The sequence below is a fragment of the Microtus oregoni genome, unplaced genomic scaffold, assembly GCF_018167655.1.
Source record: "Microtus oregoni isolate MIOR12 unplaced genomic scaffold, Mior012 000060F_ref0000265, whole genome shotgun sequence".
Lineage (NCBI taxonomy): Eukaryota > Metazoa > Chordata > Mammalia > Rodentia > Cricetidae > Microtus > Microtus oregoni.
The window spans coordinates 3725046-3752203 of record NW_024543870.1 but is presented as its reverse complement, the minus strand read 5'-3'; the positions used below and the strand labels follow the sequence as shown (position 1 = coordinate 3752203).

General features: G+C 46.8%; 1 protein-coding gene across 3 annotated transcripts; it reads left to right on the top strand.

Moving 5' to 3' along the window:
- On the top strand, positions 1 to 26269 carry Nfe2l2 (nuclear factor, erythroid 2 like 2). Of its 3 annotated transcripts, none has more exons than XM_041639824.1 (5): positions 1 to 191; positions 22576 to 22842; positions 23491 to 23580; positions 24116 to 24280; positions 24601 to 26269. In XM_041639824.1, the coding sequence occupies exons 1-5, from the start codon at positions 147 to 149 to the stop codon at positions 25822 to 25824; spliced, it is 1791 nt and encodes a 596-aa protein (XP_041495758.1). In that variant the 5' UTR covers positions 1 to 146; the 3' UTR covers positions 25825 to 26269. The 3 variants fall into 3 exon arrangements, with proteins under 3 accessions (XP_041495758.1, XP_041495759.1, XP_041495760.1); XM_041639825.1 differs by lacking the exon at positions 1 to 191 and adding an exon at positions 8931 to 9192; XM_041639826.1 differs by lacking the exon at positions 1 to 191 and adding an exon at positions 12239 to 12271.
- The last annotated feature ends 889 nt before the right edge of the window (positions 26270 to 27158 follow it).

Sequence of the window (27158 nt, the reverse complement as noted above, 5' to 3'; positions counted from 1 at the left end):
GCGGACCGAGACTGGCCGGACACTCTAGCGAGCCTGCTGTCTGCTGGATCTCGGTAACTCTGTGGAGTTGCCGCCGCCGCCGCCGCACCTCGGCAGCCAGCGTAACTTCGCCGTCGGGGATCCCCAGTGCAGCGTCCGCTCTCAGCATGATGGACTTGGAGTTGCCGCCGCCAGGACTACAGTCCCAGCAGGTGCTGCTCCGGCCCTCGGGCCTCTCGGCTGTGCCTAGGGAGCGGGCAGGAGCTCGAGGGGAGGGATCCTCCGGAGGGAGGGACAGTCTGAACCCGGATTGCGACGGCCGGGCCGGGAAGGCAGCGGGGATGTAGGGACAGCGACAAGAGTAGGGACCGAGCCTGAGGTCCCCAAGGGCGCCGTGGGGCCGGGGACGACAACCACCTCGCTGGGTCGGATGCTCAGAGGCGGCGGGAGGGGGTGGACCCTGGCTGTCTTAGCCGGCGCCGCCCGGCCCTTTCCGGGCCTGCGTGGTTTCCCAGAGTCGGTGCCGGTAAAAATGTGCCTAGTCACGGGGCCGCGCTCGGGGGAGCTGAGGTCTCCTCGGCGACCGTCCCGGAGCCCGTCCCCGTCTGCGACCTCCAGCGCGGTGGCCTAGCCCACTTTGCCGTCTGTGGGTTTTTCGGCCCGAGAGCTGGCCGTCTATAGGGTCTCGCCAGTCCGGCTTGATCTAGAATAGGGCAGTCCTTCGGGGGCGGAAGAGAGAAAGTCACCGGGTAGCCCTCGTGCTCAGGCGCCCCGACGGGCGGCCGGCGGGCAGGGCTCCGCGCGCTTTCCTCGACCCGGGAATCCGGGGTTGGCCTTACGTCAGGCGAGGACATGTGGACCTGGGCGGGCTCAGAGGTCCCGAGTCGGCCGCACGGGGGCTGCGTGTTCTTTGCGCCGTGACTCGCGGGGCCCCACGCTGCATGCATGCGTGGCGGTGCCCTCCGGGTGGGTGACAACGGCCGGTTGGCAGTCATAGAGGCCCTCGATTGGCCCTTTCCTGCTTTATAGCGTGCAAACCTCGCCGCTCTGGGGCCAAGGGACAAGTTGGAGCTGTTGATCTGTTGCGCAATTGTTATTTTCCCCTGGGCGGCTTTGTCTTTGGATAGAGCTTACAGAATTGCAATCCCAAAATGTGTAAGGCAGGATATACTGTTCCTTGCCGTCAAGGGGAAGAGTTGTAGGTTAGAATTTGTTGCTTTTTATACTGTTGACGAAGTTTTGCTTTTAGCTATTACCCCTCTCTTGTGTCTTAGCGTGTTTTCCCTTGCTGTTTGAGATTTTTGCCACCTTAATTTCTTAGCATGTTGCGTATTTTTATGAAGACAGAGAGGATGGGACTCTTGCGTTTCATAACACTTTGTTGATAAGTTTTGAAGATTGTTATGTAAGTGAAAGCCAGTTTCTGGTCATACTTCAGGCACTTTTAAAAAAGTAAAAGCTTAAGTTGCCAAAAATTGTGTCGTAATTGGATTTTTAGAAAAAGAAAACATTTAGCTGAAGGAAATGTGTAACTTGGCAAACAGTAAGTTAGCTTAAAAGTAAAATCTTAGGCTGACCCTGAAGGCCCTGGTGTAAGCGTCTGGTTACTGACAGTGTTTTAATTCTACTCCTTTGAACTTCCCTCCAGAAATGATTGGGGTTCTTGCCTGGTTTTCATTAGGACGAACGAGTAAACTGTACTTTCTGATCTTCTGTTCTTCATTAGTAATCAGAAGGAATGCTTGTCTGGCCACAGGATTCACGGCGCAAACCATCTTCGTTGTAAAGTTTTCTCCTCTTTTCTGTGTAGTGCATAGTGTCACATTCCACGTGCAGAAGTGGCAGACGCAGCACTTTCTCTTCCACGTGAGTTCTCATTTGCCAACAGCAACCTTTCCTGTTATTTCCAGACCTCGATTGAAATGTTTGAAGACTCTGAAAAAAAATTAAGAATTATAACTTATCTTAAAATCATTGTTTGGTAGTCCAGAGGGATTTGAATTGCCTTGCAGATCTGAGCAGGCGGTTGTGTAGGCATAGAGGGTATGGTTTTTAACTGTGCGCAATGATTCTTCATCTCGGTGGGGGGGGGGACCGTCCATTACTCGTCCAGTGGTGACTGGGAAAGAGAAAATACTTTTGAAGACCAGAGATGAAGTCGATATTGAATGAGACAGATGAGATTAGTTTTGAAAGTCAAACACAAAGAGAACGTGGACAGGCCTGTCCCCCAGAGTGAACGGTAAGCAAGAGCATCTTGACTTTTTAGATAAGTGGAATATCTCTGAGACACTACAGAAACCGAATGTAGGTTGATAAACGCAAGACTACATCAGCCTTTCTGCCGTAAAGGTAACTAGGGCCATTTTGAAATTCCATTTGTATTAACTTGGGTCCTTAAAAACAACCCTGAGGGAACAGCCCTCGTTTTTAGGATTATCGGGGGAGTTGAAAACTAGATATTTACTTTTTCCGAATATTTGTTTTATTTAGGATGAGTTCATGCTCAGCAAAGCTGCAGGAGAAAGGGCCCGAGGAGCTGTGCTTATATCTGGATATTTCCTTCTTTGTGATTGAGCGTATCTAAAAGAAGGTTTCCATAAATCCATCCTTCTTAATTTTTCCTTGAACTAGGGTTGGCTTGAGGACGCAGGGACAATATGAAACTTAGATGTAGATAATAGGTGAGTGGACACTCTTTTGTAAGCCAAGAAGTATGAGAATTCTTGGATGTCTAATTTCTCAGTAACCCCACGGGGCACACTTTTTATCTTTAGTTTTCGGGTTAGGAGAGAGGCACACAGAGAGGCCAGGACGCCTCCTCCCACTGTTTTGTGTTGAAGATACAATCCAAACTTAGCCTGACTCCTGCCTACCTAGGTCTTTGAATTTCCACTTCCAAACTGGACCAAATGGAACTTGAAGCAGGGCCACTGAAGCTTCCCTTTTAAGTGGGTAGATTTCAAAACAAACAAACCAACCCAGGGAGGAGAGGCTGGGATGATAAAGGCTATTGTCTGCACCTTCCCCTCTCTCCAAGGGGGCTAATAACTACTGTGTAAGAGGGAGGACATCCTTGTGATGACAGCAAGTGAGGAACCCGGCAATGGTGCCTGTGGTCCTGCCCAGGAAAGCACGGAAGCAGGCAATGGGCAGCTTTTATTTGGAGAGGCAGGATGCTTTTTTCTGTAATTATCATTTTTAAAGCATTGTCTGAGAGTCTGCTTCCCATTTTCCAATGGCCATTTTCCCTTTTTCTTAATTAAATCTTTTAGCTGCCTGTATCTTTTCCTCTGCCTTGTTTTTGATACGTTCTCCTATGTCTATTTTGGAGTGGTGGACATTACCTTTACTACTTAGGGTGTGTTGTACAATGTGACCAACAGGGTTAAACTAGCTTGATGGAAACTGGATTTGGGATTGGGGGGGCAAGGAGTTGAAAACAGCAGAAACCTGTTAGGTCAAACTGAACACGAATCCCCTGTCTTGGCAACTTGGCACTAAGAGCTCAAGTCTGTCTGGTGTACCTTTTGAAACTAGTACATTTGGAGGTTCGCTACTTTATTTCTTTGCCTTTATTGTTAAATCCTGTTAGGAGTTATTGTCTGATTTGTTTGTATTGAATATGCTTCAGAACGTTCAGGGTTTTGTGATTTACCTGAATTTTGTGTGTGTGAGTCTAGATACTTGAACTCCTGGGTTACCCTGCCTCACTCCATCGTGACTGTAGAAAAGTTTCTATTTTGATAATGTGATCTCCGGAAGGTACTGAAATTTCATTGCTGTAAGTGCCAACAACATTTACCAGAAAGGGCTTTAAGGTTCCAAGCCAAGACTTGGACAGTTGGCAATAGTATATGTTATAGACAGGAAAGCAAAGATGTGTTTTTAAGTTTGTGGAAAATACAGTTGCATTCTTATGAGAGTTTGTCCCTCAGAAAAGCAAAAACAAAATCCTAAATTGGGCTTCTCGGTATATGCCTTGCTATAATAATATTAAGAATTTTGAGGAGTGGAGAGATGGCTCAGCGGTTTGGCTGCTCTTCCAGAGGACCTGAGTTCAATTCCTGGCACCCTCATGGCAGTTCACAACTGAGTGTTACTTCAGTTCCAGGGGATCTAATGCCTTCACACCAATACACATAAAATAAAGTTAAATAGATTATATGTAAAAATTAATTTTGATAAATGCGTGGGCGGGAAGCAGTACAATGCTAATCTGTCATTTTTCTAACATGTGAACAGTGACGTCACAACCTTGCATCAGAATTCTCTGTCCTGACAGTGGGTGGTTGGGGTGTTGGGGATCAGTCCCAGGTCCTTGCACATGCTAGGCACAAACTCTACCCCTGAGCTCACCTCCGCAGCCGTGAAAGTCCTTCTTGCCAGAGAGTAAGCATTTTTACCCAGAGCGCTGCAGTGTGGAGACAGAGCCAGGGCCTGCGCAGGTGTGAGCACCTGCCCTTCTTCCCCAGGCCTCTCAGATGACCTGCTGATGCTCACATCATCACACTCCAGGAACAGCTGTCTTCTGAAGGATCGGTTCAAGTGAAATAGGATCCGCCCACCACACAGCTCACCCATTTAAAGCCCATTCAGTAGTCCAGGTGTTTACAGTTATGTAATCATATGTAGTTAATTTTACCACTCCTAGAAGGAATCCCAGGCCCACTAGTAGCCACTTCTTATTTATTTTCCTCCAGTTCCCCAAACCCCTGATAACCACTCAGTTATATTTTTCCTTCTAGATTTGTCCATGCTAGACATTTCAAAGAAATGAAACATTCTATGACTAGCTTGGCATGATGTTTTGAAGCTTCACCTTGTTAGACCATGTATCCTGTGTCTCCATCCCTGTTTATTGCCGAATACTATTCCATTGTGTGGGCATCGCACATTTCAAATTGTGAAACATTTGAGTTATTTCTCCTCTTTGTACTTCCAAACTTTGTTGTTTGTTAGACTCACCTCCAGTATTGATGTTTTCTTTATTCAAAGTCTCTAGGGATGGTTGTAGGCATTCGTGCTACCTGTAAAGGCATCCCACTGGGTTCCAGTTGCAGCGAAGATTGAGAGCTAGTACCTTAGGGACCTAGCTCAGTGCCTGGTGCACACTGCACGTACCTTGCGTGCAGTGATTTAGAAGAGCTGGTTAGAACGCGGCCTTCATTGTGAAAAGTTCTTGTGTTTGACTGCAGCCCGCATCTCGTTACCTGGAGAATGTCTGAAGTGCAGTAAATGTGGCTTGAGTTCTTTAATACCCCGTGAAGATTTGCATGGTGCCCTTGTTGTCGACAGGATTTCCCAAAAGAACCAGTAGGACTTTTCCATGAGATTTTTAGGAGTGTGGAGAACCTGCAATAAGATCGTTGAGGAGGGGGCTGGAGAGATGGCTCAGTGGTTAAGAGCATTGCCTGCTCTTCCAAAGGTCCTGAGTTCAATTCCCAGCAACTACATGGTGGCTCACAACCGTCTGTAATGAGGTCTGGTGCCTTCTTCTGGCCTGCAGGCATATACACAGACAGAATATTGTATACATAATAAATAAATAAATATTAAAAAAAAGATCGTTGAGGAATGGCATATTTAAATGGCTGTGAGGGGGCTAGAGAGATGGCTCAGGAATTAAGAGTACTTGCTGCTCTCTAAGAGGATCTGAATTCAGTGTCCAGCACCCATGTCAGGTGGCTTACAACTGCCTGTAACTCTGGCTCCAGCTGGGACCTAAGGCTCTGACCTCCCCCTGCACCTGCATAAATTAGCATATATCACACGCACCGACAGACACGTAATTTTTAAAAGGCAGTGAGAGCCAGGAGCGTGGTGGTCATTCCTGCAATTCCAGCCTCCTAGGGAGGATTGCTGGCGTCGGGGGACAGCTTGGCCTGCAGAGAACCCTGTCTCCAAACACAGGAGGAGAATGGAATGCTCATGCTGGGGTGGGTGTTGAGTTGGATTCCTGCACACTTCATTCCTGGCCTTTGTTTTCTTTCTCCAAAGAAAACTCTGGAATCCCAGGCCAACTTTTAACAGCTCTCGTTTTTCTACTGTGCCTGACTGTTCTAGCAGCTGTATAATCCTGACCACGGTGATCAGTACTTATATTGCTGAGCCATTTCCTGATTCGCCCATTTGGAACTAGAGGCCGCCTTTGCTTGTGGGTGCATATGAGGGGTGGGGTGGGGTATACTGGGTGTGCCCTTTGCAGCTGGCCTATACACTCTATGCACACCTATGCCCTCGCTGCTTCTGCTCAGTGCTGCCAGGCAGAGCTGGTTGGGCTCCACCCCAGCCATTCCCACAGCTGCTTGCTGGGGTATATTTAGTCACCTGTCAGGAAGCTGGTGAAAGTTCGACCTCGATTGCTTTAAGATTTTGAAAAATGGTATCTTATTTTTATATTTGTCCCTAAAAGACTTGAAAACTCTCCTTGGGGAGGGTTAGTGCCTCCCATATTTGTTGAGAGGCAGGACATGAATGTTGGGGCTGTATTGATTGTATGGCTAACCGACTGGCCCGTTGAAAAGGCGAGTTGGAATTTCCTTTGTCAGATCTAATGCTCTTTCTGATGTTTTCAGGGAATCTCTGCCCAGCCCAGGACGTTAGATTGGAGGGGAAGTGGTTGTGGTTGATGCCTGCCACGGCAGAGCCTTGCAGAGTTGTGTCTGCCCGATGGGATTACTCTGTGGCTGTGTTCCTTACGGGTGACCGGGAATTGGGACTCTGTTGGTTCGTTCTGCCATACTGGAGCCCCGAGTTGGTTGGTTTTCTTGAGACAGGATCTCATACTGTAGCCCACCTTCAGCTCCCTGCGGTGGTATGAGCTCACCTGGCCTGACAAGCCAGGGAATCTTGTTTCTGCGAGCAGAGAATGTTGGAGACTCATGAGATTTTGTTGTTAAAACCAATAAAGTCTTGGTGATGAAAAAGCACCCAAAATAAACACATCATTTTTTATCTGTAGTAGGAAACTGCCAAGTTTTGAAGTTTCTGTTTTTGCTGCTGGCAGTTCTCAATAAAACAGTGAGATATACATTAAAAGATATACATTAAGGTCTGCCTTACTTTGTGCTGCTGGAGGGGCGTGGGGAGGACGGACTTGCCACCACTCCCGTGTTTCTAGTGGTTCCCAAGCTAAGAGTAGGTGTCTGTGGACTGTCTCCTGTGTCACTAGAAAATCTCTACCTGGCTTGAAGCAATTGGTTCTGACTAATCCACGGGCCACTCCCAGGATGTGGGGGGAGGGGACTGGGCACCTCAACACTCTCCTCATTGACCTTGACAAGTACAGTCCTCTGTCTCCAGAGATGTGGGTCAAAATGGCTCCCCCAGGTAGAACACTGGCTTGCCCAGTCAGCCGGAAGTCCCGAGCTCAGGTCCGGTGTGTGTCTTCTGTGCTTCAGTTGGTCAAAGTTCACATGATAAGGCTGTGGCTGTAAGGTGTAGGCTGTGCCCTGCAAAAGACGATAGTGGAGAGAGGAGACACTCTTGGAGATCTGTTAGCAGCTCACCCTCTCCCTGTGAAGATAGCCCGTCGCTGGTGCCCCTCAGTGTCTCGTGGCGTGTACTTCTAGAACCTGTGGGCACTGAACCCCTCGGATGCTCAGATCCTCCTTGTAAAGTTAAATTGTTAGGGGGTAATAGAGCACGCATGCAGGCAGGTGAACCTTCTTTCAGCTGAGGGTTGCTTGACTCTGCAGTCCGAGGGCCAGCTGCCCTGCGCACTGGCAGTTTCCCGGATTGGGGCAAACTCATATTTGTTGAAATCCTGCTACTGCCAGACCCTAGTTCTGGTCCTTGCTCTTAACAAAAGTCTACATAGAAGCTGGCGAGATGGCTCAGTGGGAAAGTATGGGCTTGTTGTGTGAGCCTGACGTCATAAAGTTCAGTCGCCAGAACCCACGTAAAGGTGGAGGAGAACCTTCCCAAAGCTGTTCTTGACCTGCACAAGCACCATGCACACACGCACATGTCCGCAGACACATGTCCTATGACAGTGTTAATAAGTCTATGTAGATATCCGTTACAGTTGACAGAAGCTATTCAGAGTGGTTAAGCTACTTCCCAGGACCACACTGCGTGCATGTGGCAGAACAGGGAATCCACGTGTCCCCAGTCCCTGCCTTCGGGCTCCTGGACGTTACTGCTCCAGTCCTTCGTTCTGTCTGTCTCTAGAGGTGAAAGTGTTTTCTCTTGTTAGCTCCAGAGAATGAATGCTAGAGAGTTCTGCCAATGGGGGAATGTGCTCCTGTGCCCAGCTTCTCCATGGAGAAAAGACCCACGGTACAGCAGCTACCAGAAGGCCCCATCCTCTCCTTCCTGTTCTTAGACTCCCGGCTGCACAACATTGGTGGACACTGCTGTCTTGTTTGTAGGGAAACCCATTACCTCTTCAGAGAGCGAGCTGCTTGTGCCTTTTATTCTCAAGGAATGGAGGCAAAGGGGAGAGACCGAAGATGGATGCAGTGACCAGGCACATTTTCCTGACTGAAGAAGAGTGTCTGGCCCAGATCCTTTCCCACCCGGGGCAGTGCTTGTTGGACCATTGGCACCGGGTCGGTCTGTAGCTGCAAGGAGGCGGTTGGTCCTAAAATATGAGTTAAGGCGGTTCTTGTTGAGTGTGTAAGGAGAAAGAGGTAGAAACCCTGCTGCGTTATTTTCCCTCCTGCTCGTCTCACCTGAAGAAGTCTGAGTCCTGGGGTGAGAGCGGGAAAGCTGTAAATGGCTGGATAGGCTGCCGGGCCAAGTTAACGGCGATGCCACATTCTCAGTGATGCTTGGAGACTAGCCCAGTGGTCTGTGGGCGCAAACGCACCCTTTCTGACCCTCTCGAGGGAAGAGCTAGTGTCCTTGAAGAAAACACACCTAGTGGGTTAATTATTTTCTCTGCTTCCTGGATTGCAAATGTCTGGCTTTTGATTTTTGGACAGACTCGTGGTGGCAGACTTAGACTTGAATGCTGCTAGTCCAGGATGGTCTTACGCTCACGTCATCGAGCCTCTACCTCCTGAACGCCGAGATTCCAAGGCTGCAGCTGGTGCCCAGCTTCCAAGTCACGGAATTCTTTTAGTGGACGTTTCAGGATACTTTCACAATGGTCCTTTAGAAACTCGTCTTAAGGCTGGAAATCTAGTCTGGGAAGAGCAGAGTGTGTACCGAGCATGCACAAGGCCTGAGGCTGAATCTCCAGAAGCCGACCCTCTCCTCCCAGAGGTAATTGTTTTACCTTGAAAGGTGTGTGCTGAAAGGGTGTAGGGCAATACTCTTCAGATACCATACTTCTTGTACTGAAAATGTTCAAGTATTGTTCAAGTAGGAATGGAGTTAATTTTTCTGTAACTGGCATTTGGTCACAAATGATATGAAAAATGTGTTTGGTCGTTTGAACTGTGACTTTAGACCTCATGGTTTACAATGAAAATGTTTTTTTTTTTTTGAGATTAAATAATGTATAGTTACTCATTGAGCAGATATTCATGAGGTCTGCTTCCAGACCTGCACAGAATGAAGGTTTGCTTTAATCTCTCAAGATAGTGCAGCAATTGCCCTTCAGGGATGAGAGTTTCTGAAATTGCTCTTTCTAGTTCCTCTGACCTTTGGCTCTTGTACTGCTGAATTACAGGGTGTGTTTTATAGGGTGATTAGTGTGATTTCATTAGTGGTGTCCTGCTGGGGTCTACAATCTTGTGCTTGGCAGTAGTTGCTCAATAAACACAAGGAAGCAGTGTCTCTAACTGCCGTCTAGGAGCTTGGTGCTCAGTACAAATGAGGAGGCCGTGTCACCACCACAGAAGAAAATGTCACTTCTGCCTGGGGTGCTTAGGGTATCTAGAGGTGGTAGCATTTTCTCAGGTGTTTGGATTTTCTAGCCTGTAGATTTCATGTTTTGGGTTTAGAGGCCCCTTAGTAAAGCTGGGGAACAGCAGCATGAGCTGGACTCCAGTGGCTCCTGTGCCTGCTAAGGTTAACATGGGGTGGGGTGGGGCTCCAGTTCTCCTGTGCAGCTGTACTGCACCTGAATCACAGAGCCCTGGCAGCCTTGGGAGGTTTTAGAAAGGACAGAGGGCCTGGGTTGGCTGTGGTCAAGGAAGCTTTTATGGGCAGGCTGGAGATGGGAGATGGTGAGAGAGAGACCTGTGCTGTACAGTGGGTATGAATGCCTTCTAATGGCTTGGCCCGTTTGACAGCCATGTGCTAAGGATCTGTAATTGTAGCTACATTGTACTTTTTCAGTTTGAAAACATTTAAAACCAGAGATGGTGGCACATGCTGATGAAGGAGGATCATCTGTCTATGTGTTACTCTCATTGGTTAATAAAGAAACTGCCTTGGCTTTTTGATAGGGCAGAATTTAGATAGGTGGAGTAGAAAGAACAGAATGCTTGGAGAAAGAAAGCATAGTTGGTCAGATGCCATGGAGCCAGGTGCTAGGTAAGACATGCTGAATCTCCCCCCCCCCCATAAGCCACCACCTCATGGTGCTACACAGATTATTAGAAATGGGTTAATCAAGATGTGAGAGTTAACCAGTAAGAGGCTAGAGCTAATGGGCTGAGCAGTGTTTAAAAGAATACAATTTGTGTGTTGTTATTTCGGGTGTAAAGCTAACCATGCGGGAGCCGAGCAGGACGAAAAGCAGGCCTGCTCGCCTCATCACTACAACATGCCTGCATATCCAGCATGTGGAAGACCAAGAATTCAGGGCTAGGCTGAGCTACACAGTAGGCTTGACTCCAGGCTCAGCTACATGAGACCCTATCTCAACTCCTACCCTTGCTCCTCCCCAAGAAAGATAATTTTTTTTTCTTTCCTAAGACAGGGTTTTTCTGTGTAACCTTGGCTGTTCCGGAACTCTCTCTGTAGACCAGGCTAGCCTCGAACTCAGATCTACCTGCCTCTGCCTCCTTAGTGCTGAGATAAAGGCGAGACTGACTCATTGTGGGCTTCACTGTGGATCGTGTCTGTGACGTTGTATCAGTAGAATAACTCAGTGTAGGCGCCGGCACACAGATGATCAACAGGTGGTAGCTGCTGTTGTCGCCGTTGTCATGATGTGTAGCCGTGTGAGGGTTCCATTGGCCCCTTGGAAAACAAATCCCTCCTCCAGCAGCAGCTGCAGCAGAGCCCAGGCTTCCTGGCTCTGTTGTATTCTTGGCCATAAATGTCCTCTTTTCCTGCCTCCTTTGACCTTTTTAGATGGAGCCTGGTTGGAAACCAGTCTTCTGGGAATGAAAGCCAACCCCTGAAGAGGTCTTTTGAGCCCAACAAAGGCCACGCACTGCCCAGGCTCCCTGGGGACCCTCCAACCTGTTGCTGGATCCCTTCTCGTTGAATGGGTTAATAAGGATCGCCTAGGAGGCCTCCCAGGCCTGTCTCTTAACTTGCACAGTTTCTTACTCAGGGGTTCTGGCCTAGGAACCTAGTGTCCTGTCTGTCCTGTCTGTGTAGCTGGATAGAGAAGTCTGGAGAGCAGCCGCGCCTTTGGAGGAAGGCTGAATCCCGCTGCAAGTGGAGCCGACCCACCTCCTTGTCCTCCCCTCACCCCCACCAAAAGGCTTAAAGTATTGTTTTGTAATATCTCTTCCAAAATAACTTTGGCCTTTAAAGTCGGCAGAGCAGTGGAGAAAAAGAAAATCTCCTGGGATCTGAGAGAGAGATGGCCCAGCTGCAAGGCGTTTACATTGCCACTCTGTTGCCATCAACAAGTTATGGCCTCACCTTCTATTTTTCACTCAGTGGCAAGACCATGAAGCCTGAAAGGAAGCCACTTTCTTTCTCGGTCACTGACGTTTGCTACAGGGGATAGACTTATTAATAGGGTTGCTGCCACACCCTGGCCTTCTCCTTTACATGTTACAGGTGCATTTACATACTTTTTTCATATAGAAGATCATTCTGTGAGGACTAGCATTATCTTGGCTTTCTGCTGTGTTAGAGCCCCTGTGGGGGTAAGTGGGTGGGCGCTGTCACGCACACGGCTAATATGGCAAAGCTGCTCAGTTCTTCCAAGCTCTAGTGTGCTGTCCTTTGTCCAAGCAGCCTCTCCAGGGAGGGGCGCTGGGGAATTGAAGCCTGTGTGCTAGAGCGGGTGAGAGCGTGTTCTGCAAGATCCCCTGGCTGCTCTGGAGCTCACTGTCGCTGTGTTCGATGTTTGCTGGCAAAAGTACTAAAGCTCTTTGTGCTTCCATTTCCTCACTCCAGAATGACGATGACATACTGCCCGCTTGGTGGATTGCTGTGCATCCCGACAGGCGGTACAAGTTTTGGAACAAGTTTTTTGAGCAAGTAGAAAGTATGTGACCAGTGGTGGCTATTATTGTTGCAATGTAATGCCTGCTTTATCCGGACTTAGACTGTCCACAGTTGTAACCTTCCATTTTCAGTGTGGCTAGTGCCTCACACAACTATATAGTGGGTTTAATTAAAGATTGACATTAAGGAAAGGATGTCTACATTCATTTTAAGAAAGTGAAACTAAGATACTTTAAAACACCTTTTTTGCATTTATTTTTCTGCATATGAATGTTTTACCTGCGTGTGTCTGCACCACATGCTCATGGTTTCAGAGTCAAGAAGAGAGCACAGATTCCCTGAGAATGAAGTTACAATTGCTGGTGAGCGTTCCTGGCTTATCTGGAAGAGCAGCGGGTGCTCTTAACCATTAGATTAACCATCTCTCCATCCCCTAATAATCCTTTTTAAGAGACCCAAATTGCTTCGTAGCAATCAGCAACAGTGGTGAGTACCATGATGCATTTTCAAACATAGACATCTGAAAGTAGTTGAGATATAATTTCTAAGCTCAGGGTTAATTTATGCCTTTATTTGGAACAGAGAGTAGGACTCCATCACGTTAGTCATTGAGAGTCCTCATTGTGATTCCGATTCACACTGGCTTTTGAGATAATTGCTAACAGATACCTAGAGTGTTTGGAAGGACTGCCGGCCAACACTTGTAGCCTCAGGAAGTCATTAGCCACCCGAAGGATCTGCTTAGACAGAGCACTCCTAAGGAATGCAAAGCCCCTAGTGGAGTCCGCTGCAGTCCCTAGCCACTTTGCACGCTTGAGGTGTGGTGAGTGAAACTGAGAAGCTGGAGTTTTCATTTTAATGAACTTGACATTTACCGCTATGATTCTGCTCAAGAGGGACCTTGATGGCTGGTGAGAGCCAAATACAGAGCTTTAGTAGAGAGTTCATTGAGAAATGGGGGAAGGGAAAGCCTCTGGGGACAGGCTTGCACCCCCTCCCTGCCAGAGACCTGCTTGCCTATTTGGAAGAACAGTGGGACTGGAGTGGGAATGGGCGGAGCTTGTCTCTTAAAGGGACCTTTTGCACCTGCTCTCAGACTACTAGGGATTAACAGCCTTAGGACCCTGGGCTGGCCAGGGTACTGCCTGAGTGCATCCTTCCAGGTGCCAGGCCAGCATAATCTAAAGAGCAGGAACTGCTTTTCTGTAGATTGCCTTGGTGCTTTGGCGGTACTCTGTAGCTCAGGAATGGGGCTTGGGGCTTGTAGGCGTGCCTTTGGTGTTTCGGTAGACTACCTTTCATGCTGTCTTCTGGGTAAGATTTATTGTCATGTGCTTGAGTGTATTTGTCACTTCTAATATCACAGTAATTTTTGTTACATGTTAAATATTTGAACAAATTGGATTAAATACATCGTTCAAATTGAATTTACTGTGTTGGTTTTGTTATTGTGTCTAAGCTGCACACAATACCGTGACATATTACTCACATGGTATTTCCTTTAGAGTTGCTTTAGTGTATACTGTAGGTACTTAAAATTAATGTATATTTCACATTAAAAGTTAATTTTCAAAAAAAATTTAGTTATATTTTGGACATCATAAAATCAGAAACACTTAGAGGAATGCGTTTAGGAATCTTCCCACCCAACCCCACTCTTAGGTGCAGAAGCCAAGGCTAAAGGGTTCTATAAATCAGTGATGCCCAGTACCAGGTAGGGCCTGGAACCCGCCTGTTCATCTTCACGGTGACTCGGCAACGCAGCCGGCCAGAGAGGTTCCTGTCTTCCTGTTACAAATTGAAAATGGTTCTCTAGCACAGCATGGCAGGTGGTAAAGAATGCCGCCCCTCCTCCCTGCTCTGTCCCCATCCCCCACCCCCCAGCCCCCACTCTCACCCTCCAGTGAAAGGATGGTGTGTCTTTCTTGGACACTTGCATGAGGGTGACAATAAACTTTGCTCATCCACTTTGGAAAATTCCATCCTGGTTTTCCTATTCAAACTTAAGTCACAAAGCCAGCCAGAGACGTTTTTGGGTTTTGTTTTGTTTTTGTTTTTTGAGATATGGTTTCTCTGAGTATCCCTGGTTACTCTGGAACTTGCTTTGCAGACCAGGCTGGCCTCCAACTCAGAAATCTGCCTGCCTCTGCCTCCTGAGAGCTGGGATTAAAGGCTTCAAGCCAGGAACACCACCATGCCTGACTCAAAGTCGTGATTTTTAACCAGCTTTAGTCTTTAAGGAAAAAGACAAAGAGTTTGACTTTGTGTGCTTGGATAGGCCTGGTTTATGACATTGTTTGCAAAGCCAGCTTGAAGAGTCATCTGCAGTTCCGCTGAACAAACCTAAGGGCAGATTAGAGTTTGACTTGCTTTTTGAGGAGATGGGGAAGGGGAAGGACTTTGTTCTGATTGCCCAGGCCTGCCTTGACCTCACTGACCCAAGCCCTCAGGTGGAGACGCCCCAGGTGCGGAGAAGGGTGGCTGGAGCTGCAGGCACAGCCCGTGTGGGCGCTGTCTTGAGTGCTTCCTCTTCCCTGTGTTTTCCTCTTCACACAGAGAGGACACAGGAATTACATAAGATGCAGATGGAGGCCGTGGCCTTCAAGCACACGAATGTCAGGGCCAGTGCCCAAGAGCTGTCCTCCTCAAGGAGGGCAAGGGCTGTTGCCTGCTCCCCAGTCCTGGGAAGCTGTGGCCCTAGCAATCAACTTTGTATCTGAGTACTTGGTCTGCACTGCCCGATTTGGGCCTTTTTGGGTCCGCACTATTTTCAGGCAGTTGGTTCAAGGTCAGGTTGCTCTAGAGGTTGAAGGCAGTGGCTGGGACTGAGGGCTGCAAGGCTCCTGCTGGGTTAAGAAGTGGTGCAGCCTTGGAAGAACCACTTGCTGTTCAGAACACTGGTGGGGAAGGCAAGCCTCCATGGAGACCCTACCTGGTCAGATGCCCGCTGGCCTTCTGAAAACAAGATTTCACACGTCAGTCCCGCACAGCAGGCTTTTACTTTTTTTTTTTTTTAATTTATGTTTTGGTTTTGATGTTGCCCTGTTTAGTCTGGGCTGTTTTTTCTGTAGAGCCCGGCCGGCCTGGTTTACAGTAATACTTCTTTCCGCCTCTGCATCCTTGAGAACAGGATGGCCAGGTGTGTGCTAGTTCACCTGGCAACAGTGTTAGCAGTGTCTGCTTCCAGAGACATGCACGACAGTTGTTGAGTTTTGTTTCATTTTCTTAGTTTATTCGGTGTGCATTGATGTGAAGATGTCAGATCCCCAGGAGTTACAGACAGTTGTGAGCTGTCATGTGGGTGCTGGGAATTGAACCCGGGTCCTGGAGGAGCAGCCAGTGCGCTTAACCTAACTGCTGAGCCGTCTTTCCAGCCCCTCCTACATTTTTTGCTTGCGTTGGTGTGACTATCGAGTTACCAAGGTGCTGGAGCCTGTGGAGAATACACTGTCCCTCCCTTCACCCTTGGAATCAGAGTTCATGGTTGGAGTCCTAGTTCTGTTGGTGCTGGAGATGTGAGTTAAGAGAGATAGCTTCAGTGTGCTCACTGAAATGGAGATGACAGTGTCCAGGCTCCTCCCTCATAGGGGAAACACTCCTGCAAACAGTGAGCCCAGGGGCTGGAGAGCCCGCTCGGTGGTTAAGAGTCATTGGTGTACAGTGGCTGCAAGGACCCGAGTCTGGAGTCCGGCACTCACATAACAAATGGGCACAGTCTTGGGCGTCCCTGTGACCCCAGTGTCTTGGGGAAGATTGCCAGAGCTCGCTGGCTGTTAGCCTGGCCAGAAAAATGTAAACTCCAGATTCAGGGAGGGATCCTGCCCGTGAATAGTAAGACTTGAGTGATGAGGGAGGACAGCCTCCTCTGGCCTCTACTCACATACTTAGCACATGCATCCACACACAGAAACGCATAAAAAGGTTTCTCTTAACAGCACGCGACTGTGCCGGTTATGGTGGCTCACGCCTTTCATCCCGGCACTCCAGAGAAAGAGATAGGTGGGTCCCTGAGTTCCAGGCCAGCCTGGGCTACTGAGTGAGTTCCAGGACAGCTAAAGAAACTAACCCTCTCTTGAAAACAAAAAAAAAAAAAAGAAAAAGAAAGAAAGAAAAAGCCCCAAACTGAAGCTCATTGAGAAGGGATGTTGAACTAGAGGTCTATCTCTTCTCTGCCAGCTTGGAAGGGATAATAAAATTAGAGACGTAGATGGGGTAGTTTTAAAGGGTTGCCCTCTGCCCCTAATCAAGTTATCTCACCCACTTTGCAAACGAGAGGAAGTATCTAAGTGATTCTGGCAGCCCTTTCCATGATAGCATTCCGTGATCGTGTGGCATAAACAGTTGTTCCCATGTGATCTGAGTCACATGTACCGAAAAGTCCACAGGAAAGGAGGAAGTCTTGGGATGAGAATTTTCCCTGGGCTAGAGAATTGGAGCCTCTTTTGGGAGTTTGGGGAATGCGCACAGTAGAGAACGAAAGAAAACATCGCCACTGTCAAGCAGGGAGCCCAAGAACACGAGGTTGGAGCTGTGATGACTTTTGTATGTTCTTACTGCCTTGGATAGCTTTCTTGTTTTCTCTTACTGGCTCAGGCTAACCTTGAACTCATGACCTTGCTCCAGCCTCCCGAGTACCGTGATTGCTGGTGTGCTCAACCCTGCCTGACACTCGTTGCTTTCAGAGACTCCCTTGAGCTGGGCCTTGGGAACCCAGACTTACCCCACGTCTTTGTTCCTGGTGTTCCTGGTCATGCCTGCTCTGCTTGATGACAGTTACTGCCTCTGCTGTGTCTCTGACTTTAGTGACACTTCTGTGCTGCCTGAGGTTCTGTCACGCTGCTGTCGTGTCTCAGAACTCGTCAGAGACTGCTTCTTTATCCGCTGTGGCCTGTGTGTGTGTCCAGCGGATACACAGACGAATACTACACTTAGACTGGACACTAAGCTTGCTGGTCTTCACCACCACATTTATGAACATGACCACGTTTTGACAAGAATTCTAGCCACTGCGCCTATTCCTTCAAGAAATACTGCTTGCCCTTGCTGTCTTCATAGCACATGAAGGAAAATTGGACTGACACAGAGGTCGCATGCCCTCAAAGAGAGATGGTATGCAAATTGGTGAGGTGTTCCTTACAGAGTCAAAAAACAGTTCATACTTGCTGGGTGGTGGTGGCACAGACCCTTACTCCCAGCACTCGGGAGGCAGCGAGGCAGGAGGATCTCTGAGTTTGAGGCCAGCCTGTCTACAGAGTGAGTTCTAGGATAGCCAGGACTACACAGAGAAAAATCTTTTCTCAAAAAAACAAAACAAATTACACTCAAAACAGTTCATAATTGGGAAAAAAAAGTTAGCAGACCTTTTGGAAACTACCCTAAAGGTGCCTGCAGGTCGTTATAAATAGCTTTCTGAGTGCTGTAGTCTAAATACTGTTCGGTATACTATATTAATATCTGAAATCCCTCAGCACCACTGCCGTCTCTACAGCCGGATCTTGAGATTCCAGGGTCTCTGTCTGACTGTACATTTAGTTCTTACCCACCCCTCAAGCCTGGGTGGGCTCTCTTGATTGTTGCTATTTTTAGCTATTTTTTAAGTGGCTAGATCTGAAAGTGACCTTGAAAGTTAAACTAAACAGTTTAGTTTGGGGACCCAAAAAGAAGATAAAGAAAAGCCCGAAGCACCGGAAGTTTCTCTGAAGCCTCAGCTCCACGAGCTAACTGTCAGAGGTCAGGGGTGGAGACAGCAGGCCCCAGGCTGCCTGCCTAGACTACTCTGTGAGGTGAAGTAGGCCAGGAAGACGGAACCCGCACTGCTGAAGGTTCTTTTGGCCGTGAGCTGTGCAGGCCATTCTAACAGTAACTGCAGAGTCTTCATAGAGTGCTTTCCCTCACCCTGAAGACGGCCTGCCACACCCTGCTCTGCTCCAGAACAACCCGACTGTATGAGAGCCCAGTATGACAGAGCTGTGTGGGTCCCACAGCAAGTGGGGTTACCCACTGTTTGGAAACGAACTAAATGTCCCCTGTGGTTTCATTTTGACCACGTTACAAACAGACCTCTGAAGAAAGCCGTGTTCTGGCTGCCTTCACTTTCCAGTTTTGCCTTGTCTTGCATCATGCGTTGCAGGCGGTGGACAGCATAATGGACGAGAGTTCCAGTAAGCTGACTGGATCGTATTTCTTAGACCGAGTGAGTCACTGCTAAGAAGCTTGTTTGAGAACAGGAAGCAGCCCGAGAAAGTGTCTGCACACGGTGACCTGCCAGCCTGAGGAAGCAGACCACTTCCTAGCCAAAACAGGGGAGGTTGGTCACAGCCTAGGAAAAGGCACGTCCGGGAGCTAGGTAGGCTTTGTGGAACCTTGTGGAGTCATTCGTTCTTGGTGGGACTTGGGGGATTTTCATGTGGTTAGAATCTCTAGTATTGAGGGAAGAAGGTTTCTATAGAAGGAAAACTTGGGTTAGTGCTGAGTGTTGAGAGTCTGCCAGGTACATATGAGGGGCTTCACCAAGTTCTTTCTAATGTTGTGGTTACCGTCATAAACTTAGCAATATCTGTGCTTGGTTTAGATAGCAGTAAGGCTCTCTTTGACCCCATACTATTCTGTACTGTTAACTATTCTGTATATTTTAATTATCTATTTCACAATTAAGAATTAGAAAATTAATCCACTAGAACCAAATATGCTCGGGTATGGGGCCTACTGCTGTGAACACTTGGTCTCTTCTGCCACCGCTAGAAGTTTTGTTGAAAAACAATTGGCATTGTTTTGTCTACCATGCGATGCCATGTGGGGCAGGAGGAGCCTTCGAGAAGAAAATGGGTAAATATTTATATCGTCTCTGATAACTCTCATCTGGTTGTCTTTCAGACTGTAGAAATGAGTCATGTTTTCCGTCTGATTTTATTCCAGAGCATTTGGGCATTGTCTATGGGAGGGAACAAAGCTAAACCAGATTTAGCATCCAGGTGAATGACGTATTCCCTGGACATGGCAGTGCGGCCTGTGAGAGGCCGACATAGCCAGCTTCTCACTCCGACGATGGAGGCGAGGATGCCAAGCTACGGCTGTTCTCTCTGGGAATGTGTGTATTTCAGGGTGTGTGAGATTGAGTCAAGAGGATGGACAGGTCAGCTGGGCCTTCATAGTGAGAGCCTGTCTCCCAGGAACAAGGAAAAAATAGCAACTTTTACTTGAAAGTTGGAAGCAAAGATCTGTTTTCATTCTGGGCTAAAGGATAGGGACAACTTATTATTTTTAGCAGTTTATTAAGATACTGTTCTTGTAGGGCTGGGGACCTTAGTTCAATGCTGGGGACCCACATGACAGAGAAGCCATTCCTAAGCTGTCCTCTGACTGTTCATTCTCTGTGGCACATATGCCCCTCATAAAATATCACAAACTTTAAGATACTATTTAAAATCTTTCAGTAGGGGGCTGGAGAGATGGCTCAGTGGTTAAGAGCACTGGCTGCTCTTCCAGAGGTCCCGAGTTCAATTCCCAGCACCCACATGGTGGGTCACAACCATCTGTAATGAGATCTGGCGCCCTCTTCTGGCATGTGGGCATACATGGAGACAGAATGTTGTATACATAATAAATAAACTCTAAAAAAAATAAAAATAAAAAAATAAAATCTTTCAGTAATATACCAAAGTCACAGTTTAGTGAAATTTAAATTTTTTAAAAATATTTATTTATTATATATACAGTGTTTTGCCTGCATGGTCACTTTCACACCAGATGAGGGTGCCAGATCTCATTACAGGTGGTTGTGAGCCACCATGTGGTGGCTGGGAATTGAACTCAGGACCTCTGGAAGAGCAGCCAGTGCTCTTAGCCACTGAGCCATCTCTCCAGCCCCCACAGTTTAATGAATAACTTTAATTTACAATGAGAAGATCATCTTTGCTTAATTTTTTTTTTTTTTTTTTTTTTTTTTTTTTTTTTTTTTTTGCTTTTTCGACACAGGGTTTCTCTGTGGTTTTGGAGCCTGTCCTGGAACTAGCTCTTGTAGACCAGGCTGGTCTCAAACTCACAGAGATCCACCTGCCTCTGCCTCCCAAGTGCTGGGATTAAAGGCATGCACCACCACCGGCTGGCAATTTTTTTCTCTTTTAAAATCATCTAAACATGATAAGATGTTTGTTCAAAGAACTAAAATTGGCTCAAAACACAGTATGGCTCCAGTGTTCAAAATCTCTGTTCATGTACAGAGATGTTTATTTCAAAATGGCATGAATTTGTTGTCCAACTGAAGAATTCCATGAACCTGTGATGGATTGATTGCCCAGATGGCAAATGATTAGCACACATTTGAATGTAACTTTCTGTTGGACCAGACGGCGATTTAACACGAATTGTCCAACATTTTGTTTCGTGCTGTCTTTTGTATAAGCCAAGTCTGTGGCAGAATTTGGAGCACACTCAGGAATCTCTGAGAACAAAAACTGAAACAGTAAGTGGCGGGCAGCGTTCGCCCCTGGACTTGCTTTACCCGTGGGCCGGCTAAGGAAATACCTGCTGGACGCTGTGCGACCCTTCCCTGCTTTTGATTTCCTCCCCAGACTGTTTGTGTGGCCTTCCCTCCTGGGGCCGACAAGGTGGGGTCAGGCCCCAGCTGCTCCTCAAAGCCCTGGCTCTGAGCAGTTTTAGTTCTCCTTGGGCTCTTCCCTTTCCTTCCCTGCTGTCTTGTTCTTGCTTGTTGTGGGCGCCACCCTCGTATTTCCTCTTAGATGATGTTCAAGCTCCGCAGAACAGTGGGTCAGGATGGGTCTTTGTGGTGGAAGTCACGCGCCAGTCACAGGGTTCCTTACAGGAAATGCTTATTTGGTCATTCCAGAGAGCAGCACTCAGGCTGTGGGCGAACAAACTTCTGCATAACGCTTTCTTCCAGTTCTACTTTGAATGCTTCCTACAGAAGCCAATATCTGAAGCCAGGTTATCATGGTACACACTTCGGGAAGCTGGGGCAGGAAGATTGCCCCAGACCATCTTGGGCTCATTATGAAACACTGTCTTAAGAGGAAAAAAAAAAAAGTCAAATTTCAGGTATTTTTCTTCTTAAACTTGTTTGGAAATCTAAAACAGCAAAACACAGGCCCAAGAAGAGCCTCGCTCACTGTTGCTGCGTTCAGGTCTCTGACCATAGCACTCTGACCGGGGCCACTCTGTTTCCACTAAGCAGGATCAGCTCTGGCTTGCGCTTACATACACCACAGGCATCCAAGCGACCACAGAGGCTCGGAGACTCTTGGACTGGAGTTAGTGAGCCACGTGTAGACGCTGGGAGTTGAACATGGGTCTTCTGGAAGAGTAGCTGGTACTCTTAACTGATACGCCATCTCTCCAGCCCCATTTGGATGTTCTCAGTATAGGTGATATGGAAACGGACTTCAGCTTTCTAAGAACCTTTTTAGACTTTTTAAAAAACTATAGTTATAGTTATATATGAGAAAAACTGTTTTGGGGTTGGAGAGATGGCTCCAGTGTGTCAAGCATAGTGACCCATACCTTAATCCTAGCACGTTGTGGGTGGAGGACTGCCTGGGCTACACATGATCTCAGAATGATAATGCTAATTGAAATGAAAGCATGGCCTCTCTGTAAGATCTCCCCATGTCTTATGTGATGTCTTCAGTCTCTCCAGAGCAGTGCTTGTTTTGAAGAGTGTTTTAGGTGTGAGGGCCTGGGTCAGTGGTGTGGTGTACTTAGCATATACTACCTTGGTACTTTTTTTTTTTTTTTTTTTTTTTTTGCTTTTTCGAGACATGGTTTCTCTGTGGCTTTGGAGCCTGTCCTGGAACTAGCTCTGTAGACCAGGCTGGTCTTGAACTCACAGAGATCCGCCTGCCTCTGCCTCCCAAGTGCTGGGATTAAAGGCGTGCGCCACCATCGCCCAGCTCCTTGGTACTTTTGTAGGTAGTACCAGTTCGCTTTACTAATTTGTTCATGACTTAGAGGCTAAAGCTCAATAGCAAATCTGTTTCTCTGTAAACTGGGTATTTGCTGAATGAGTTAAAGCCAAACCCTGTCTCAAACATGAGTGACTTGGGGTATTTTCTGTAATTTCAATTCTCAATCGATATGAGATTTTAAAAACACACTAATGTGAAATATGCATAACTTGTCTGTCTTTATTGTTACTTAGTCATTAACGATTCAAACTGTGACTAGAATGGCTGGCTGTAGACAGATCCTGTTGTAGTGAGTGGCATTAATAGCGCTCTTCTAGAGCGCTACATCTGCCCTCTCATTCAGAGCGAGTTTGTATTCTCCCCTTTGTGGACCATCTTGACCATGGTTTCATGGTTTCTCTGTCCTTTTCTTTCTTAAACACAGGACATGGATTTGATTGACATCCTTTGGAAGCAAGACATAGATCTCGGAGTAAGCCGAGAAGTGTTTGACTTCAGTCAGCGACAGAAGGACTATGAGCTGGAAAAACAGAAAAAACTCGAAAAGGAGAGACAGGAGCAACTCCAGAAGGAACAGGAGAAGGCTTTTTTCGCTCAGCTACAGCTGGATGAAGAGACAGGAGAATTCCTTCCAATTCAGCCAGCCCAACACATCCCACCAGACAGCAGTGGGCCCGCCAGCTATTCCCAGGTACACTTCATTCTGAGGGAAAGAGTGTGGCAGGATCTAAGGAGAGCTCTGAGTGGACCACCTGGATTTGAGTTGCCTGCTGTCTACCATGTGTTTTGTGACTGGTCAGGCTCCCAAGCTTAGCTTCCGGATGAGCTCAGTACTTGTGCTCCTCTTAGGGGATCCCTGTGATGATGAAGACAGATCCCAGGGAGCATGGATTGTGAATTCCAGAGAACCCTGTTGGGAGCAGCAGCAGCAGTAGTAGGGTTGGTAGACATGGCTCACAGTGTTAGGGCAGGCATGGCCCTAGTTGTATGAGTAATTGATTTAACTTACTGTGTTAAGTACTATGTTATATACCAGTAGACAACTAACGCCAATGAGCTTAAATCATTTATTTACCCAGATCACTCAGGAAATCAGGGGAGGTTATTGCCTAGCACAAGGCCCTGTGTTTAGTCCTCGAGCACTGTTTATTGGTGGGGGAGGGGCACTAAGGTTTGACCCCAAGTGATTTGGTTTGAACTTGTGCAACAAACTGATTTCTGAAGTATCATTGGTTTATAAATATCATTGTTTTATGAACAACTCGATGCCGGTCACGACTCTTAGGCTCAGCAGTAGAACTTTTAGTAAGTTCTTTTGTATCTTTCCTTTTTTATCCAGGTGGCCCACATTCCCAAACAAGATGCCCGGTACTTTGAAGACTGCATGCAGCTTTTGGCAGAGACATTCCCATTTGTAGATGACCATGAGGTATAAAAATAGTTACTTAACAGCAAAACTCTCTTATCTGGTAGTAGACCCTTTAATGTGTCCCCCAATTATGAGACTAGGAGAAAATTTTAGAAGGAAAAATTTGATCAAAGAAGTTCTTTGTCAGGGAAACCATACAGGTATCTATACAATGTTTAGAAATAAGACCTGTAGACAATATTAAACCAAATCAGTTTTATTTGTGTAGCTAGAAAAAAAAGAATCTGAATAATTTTCCAAAGGAAATGGATATAGATTAAAGAACAACTATTAGCCAGTGCTTCTGTTAACTTTACTAGCTATTGTAGATAGAAATTAAGTCCTAATGATTATTTTTGTCCATTTTGAAGTGTACCCTTAAATACAAGGGTAACAACCAAGTAAATGATAACCGTGGGGACATTTGGGAAGGAAGAAGTGTTTTGTTTGATAGAAACAATGATCGGAGAGCTGCAGACCCCGCTGCTGCCGCGTGCCTTTGCTCTAGTTCACATAAACACCTTGTCAATCTTGGGTTTCTTCACCTACATTTCAGTCACTCGCCCTGGAGATCCCCAGCCACGTGGAAAGCCCAGTCTTCAGCAGTCTGGATCAGGCTCAGTCACTCGGCAGCTCCCTGGAGACAGCTATGAATCTAGACAGCATGCAGCAGGACATGGAGCAAGTTTGGCAGGAGCTTCTTTCCATTCCCGAGTTACAGGTGAGCGAGCTCTGCAGCCTTGTCATCCTGGTTATTCATTATTTACACGTCACCTGCTTACAGGGAGAAACTGGGGCTGTGTTTAAATTCCTCACGAGAGCTTCCCGGGCTCGCTTAACCCTAGAATTTTTAGTTAAGCAGGCTGAATATTTCAGGATAGCTTCCAAGTTGAAAGCTAATTTAGAGCTTTGACAACCTTGCCTATCTATTGAAAATGAGAATTCTTGAAATTATTGAAAAGAGCACCTTGGGAATGGAGGTAGAGAACTGATCTAAACAATACCTAGCCTCGAGTCATACAGTATGAACTTCTTTTCTAGTGTCTTAATACCGAAAACAAGCTGTTGGTTGAGACTTCCACTGTTCCCAGCCCAGAAGCCAACCTGACAGAAATTGACAGCAATTACCATTTCTACCCCTCCATCTCCCCACTGGAGAAAGAAGTGGGCAGCTGCAGTCCCCATTTCCTTCACGGTTTTGAAGATTCTTTCAGCAGTATCCTCTCCACAGAAGATGCCAGCCAGCTCAACTCCTTAGATTCAAATCCCACATTAAACACAGATTTTGGTGATGAGTTTTATTCTGCTTTCGTAGCAGAGCCCGGTGGTGGGAGCAGCATGCCTTCCTCTGCTGCCGTCAGTCAGTCACTCTCTGAACTTCTGAGCCGGCCTATTGATGGCTGTGACCTGTCACTCTGTAAAGCTTTCAACCAGAAGCATTCTGAGAGCACAGCCGAATTCAATGACTCGGACTCTGGTATCTCCCTGAACACTAGTCCCAGCCGAGCATCCCCAGAGCACTCTGTGGAGTCTTCCATTTATGGAGACCCACCGCCTGGGCTCAGTGACTCTGAGATGGAAGAGCTAGACAGTGCCCCTGGAAGTGTCAAGCAGAATGCTCCCAAAGCACAGCCAACACATTCTTCTGGGGACCCGGTACAGCCTCTGTCACCAGCTCAAGGGCACAGTGTTCCTGTGCACGATCCGCATTGTGAAAGTACAACAGCAAAAGAAATGCCTGTGAGTCCTGGTCATCAGAAAGTCCCGTTCACAAAAGACAAACATCCAAGCCGCTTGGAGGCTCATCTCACGAGAGATGAGCTTAGGGCAAAAGCTCTCCATATCCCATTCCCTGTTGAAAAAATCATTAACCTCCCTGTTGATGACTTCAATGAAATGATGTCCAAGGAGCAATTCAATGAAGCTCAGCTTGCATTGATCCGAGATATACGCAGGCGAGGTAAGAATAAAGTCGCCGCTCAGAACTGTAGAAAAAGGAAACTGGAGAACATAGTAGAACTGGAACAAGACCTAGGCCACCTAAAAGATGAGCGAGAGAAGCTACTCAGAGAAAAGGGAGAAAACGACAGAAACCTCCATCTCCTCAAGAGGCAGCTCAGCACCTTGTATCTTCAAGTCTTCAGCATGTTACGTGATGAGGCTGGAAATCCTTACTCTCCTAGTGAATACTCCCTGCAGCAGACCAGAGACGGCAATGTGTTCCTGGTTCCCAAAAGCAAGAAGCCAGATACTAAGAAAAACTAGGTTCGGGAAGATGGAGCCTTTTGTTCTGAGCTAGTGTTTGTTTTGTACTGCTAGAACTTCCTACTGTGATGTGAAATGCAGAAACACTTTATAAGTAACTATGCAGAATTCTAGCCACGGCTAGTGTAGAAATAATAGGAAACTTTATAAAGCATTAAAGCCTCGATGTTGAATCAGTTTCATTTTAACTCTGGAGTTAATTTCTTTGGGCACCATTTGGGCTAGTTTCTGTGTACGTGTAAATACTACAAAACTTATTTATACTGTTCCTATTTGTTACATTCATAGATTTATATGACATCTGGCTAAAAGCAAATTATTGAAAAACTAACCAAACCACTATACTTTTTTATATACTGTATGAACAAAAAGAATGACATTTTTATATTTAGCTCTGACAAAAATTAAAGGAGCTAGCACTAATAAAAGAATATCATGACTTAAATTACTCTGGATTGCTTGAGTTTATCCACAACAGTATTTTCCATAGGAGAATAATCCACTTGCCACATTTTGGTTATTTTACATGGTTTTGAAAATTCGGAAGCATTTTATAACCAGCATGATAGTACATGTCTCTTATTCTCAGCAGTCAGGAGGTAAAGGCAGGAGGATCTCTGAACTCAGGTCAGCCAGGGCTGCATAGGGAGAGCTTGCCTCAAAGGAGACAAAAATGAAACGTTTTTATACTAAATGTGGTTATTAGTATTGTGGTACCCAGGAACACGTTTGTGCAGAGCCGTGGTGTGCCTGCAGCATATAAGTGGCATTCTGAGAGGGGGCTAGGAAACATACTCTGAGAAGAAAAAGGATTGAGGAAACCAGTTTAGAAAGAAAAGATGGGCATAGTCGCTCTTGTCTTTAATTTTGGCACTATGGGCCAGAGACTGGCCAATCTCTTTGAGTTTATGGCCAGCTTGGTCTACATAGAGAGTTCCAGGAGAGCCAGAGCTCTGGAGAGACTGTGTCTCAAAAACTCCAAATAAATAAATGAATACTTGTAAAAACCATTTCAACCCTGAGCTTGTAACATCTGAAGGTGTAGGTCAAGCCACTGTCAGAGCATAGAATGCTAACACAGACCGCAGGCCAAGGCTGAGCTAGCTACAGGAGTGGGTGATGGGAAGAACCGCTCGCTATGAAAAGCGTGAGAGTGCCAGGCAGTCTTTGGAAGGGAGGGGCTGCAGTTGGGTGGGAAATGAGCCTGTTCCCTCCAGTTTGTGCATCTAAGCAGTCTACAAGGCAAGCGGGGTCAGAGAGAGCAGTTGTGAGATTCGTATATGCCACTGTATTTCTTTTTCTCCCCCCCCCCTTTTGACTTTTCAAGACAGGGA